We start from the raw sequence: 1,408 nt of genomic DNA, 5'->3' as shown, positions 1-1,408 counted from the left end.
AATGCAATTTTATGGATATGTGTGCAAATTGGCTTTCAAAGGCCACGATGAATAAACCATTTTGCTAACAAACTGTATTATAGCATATGCATCCCATTGCAAAAAACGAGCATGCAGCCTTAAGTTTTATTATGAAAGGTAAAAACAGACATAAAATTAGTAAATTCTTTGCTGTTTGGACACAATTAGTGGTTTTCTGAGAGCAGTTAACTATCTGGTATGTTTTTATAATAGCTAGTAGCCAACTACAAATACAAGTTGCTCTTTCAATTTTCTATGAATAAATACATTTAGCATATTATTTCCTCAGTTGTTTTGAAAGTAATCAAGACACACAGACACATTGTAGGTATAAGAATATAATGTTACTCTGTACTGTACAACACATATGAAGTTTACTCCCATATTAACAGTTAATTTTGCTGTATTTTAATTTGACATTTAAAGAAATAACACTGATTTCGACCACATCACAAGAAAATACATTTACCAAATCACATTTTTTATCTTGAGTTTTTAGGCCTGTCCTGGTCTCCTGTTTCCTAATAATGTTTATTAGTGTTTTTTAGATTTGTGAGACCATAAATGTCCATGCCATGAATGAAAATAATCAAATCCCCATGTAAGAATCATCTTTGCGGCTGGTCCAGTGAGTGGAAATCCCTGCTTTATTGACAGAGCACTGGCAGTCCAACACTAGTTTGTGTTGTTTTCATTGTGTGCATTTCATAGTGCAACTTTCATCCTCTCAGAATCAGGCACATAAGGAGGCTCATTTGCGGCTGTAGCCTGGATAAGGTGGAGGTGGAGAGTAGTTTGCCACTCTGGGTAGAGTTGGTGTGTATGGAGGCGGCCGTAGATCAGGAGGATACATCTCATAATCATAGCTATAAGGAGGTGGAGGACCTGAGAAGAATAAGACAGAACTTATATGATCTTATAGTATTATGCACATTTTGATTTAGAAATAAACTTACGTTTTTTTTTTTGCATGTTTAATTGTTCAAAATATGTAAACTTTAAATAATAAGTGATATAGACGATACAATATGTCAGCTTTTTTGTTTTAATGTTGGTAAAGGGTTTGTAATTTCAGAAAAAATAAGGTTGAAAGGTTGTTTCTGCAAGTTTTATGAAGGTAAAGACCTTTTTAAGACCAGGTAAAGAACATTTAAGGAATAAATTGTCACGGTTTCTTAGTTTGGGCTCTGCGTTTCATCACCCTTTGCCTTTGATTGTTTGTTGTCACTGACACTCATTATGTTCAGCTGTGCACTCATGAATCACTTCATTATCACCTGTATTTAAGTTCTCTCTTTTTCAGTTAATTTTGTCCGGTCTCGTCAACTCTACCCTGTGTTTGTGGATTACCCGTGTGTTGGATTAAAGACTTTCTAAACCTTCATCT

The 1,408-nt window shown here is 34.6% G+C and overlaps 1 protein-coding gene across 1 annotated transcript in view; it reads right to left on the bottom strand.

Annotated features, from left to right (window-relative positions):
- Nucleotides 1–194: 194 nt before the first annotated feature.
- The window catches only part of LOC107577928 (cysteine and tyrosine-rich protein 1-like), a gene marked incomplete at its 5' end in the record, with an annotated part of 9,361 nt that continues 8,147 nt past the window's right edge, over nucleotides 195–1,408 (bottom strand). Inside the window, one exon of the mRNA XM_016263951.1 lies at nucleotides 195–906. Coding sequence (XP_016119437.1) covers nucleotides 773–906 — 134 coding nt within the window. The remainder of the gene's footprint in view (nucleotides 907–1,408) is intronic.

The sequence above is a fragment of the Sinocyclocheilus grahami genome, unplaced genomic scaffold, assembly GCF_001515645.1.
Source record: "Sinocyclocheilus grahami isolate Dianchi unplaced genomic scaffold, SAMN03320097.WGS_v1.1 scaffold7812.1, whole genome shotgun sequence".
Lineage (NCBI taxonomy): Eukaryota > Metazoa > Chordata > Actinopteri > Cypriniformes > Cyprinidae > Sinocyclocheilus > Sinocyclocheilus grahami.
This window is presented reverse-complemented; position numbering and strand designations above follow the sequence as displayed.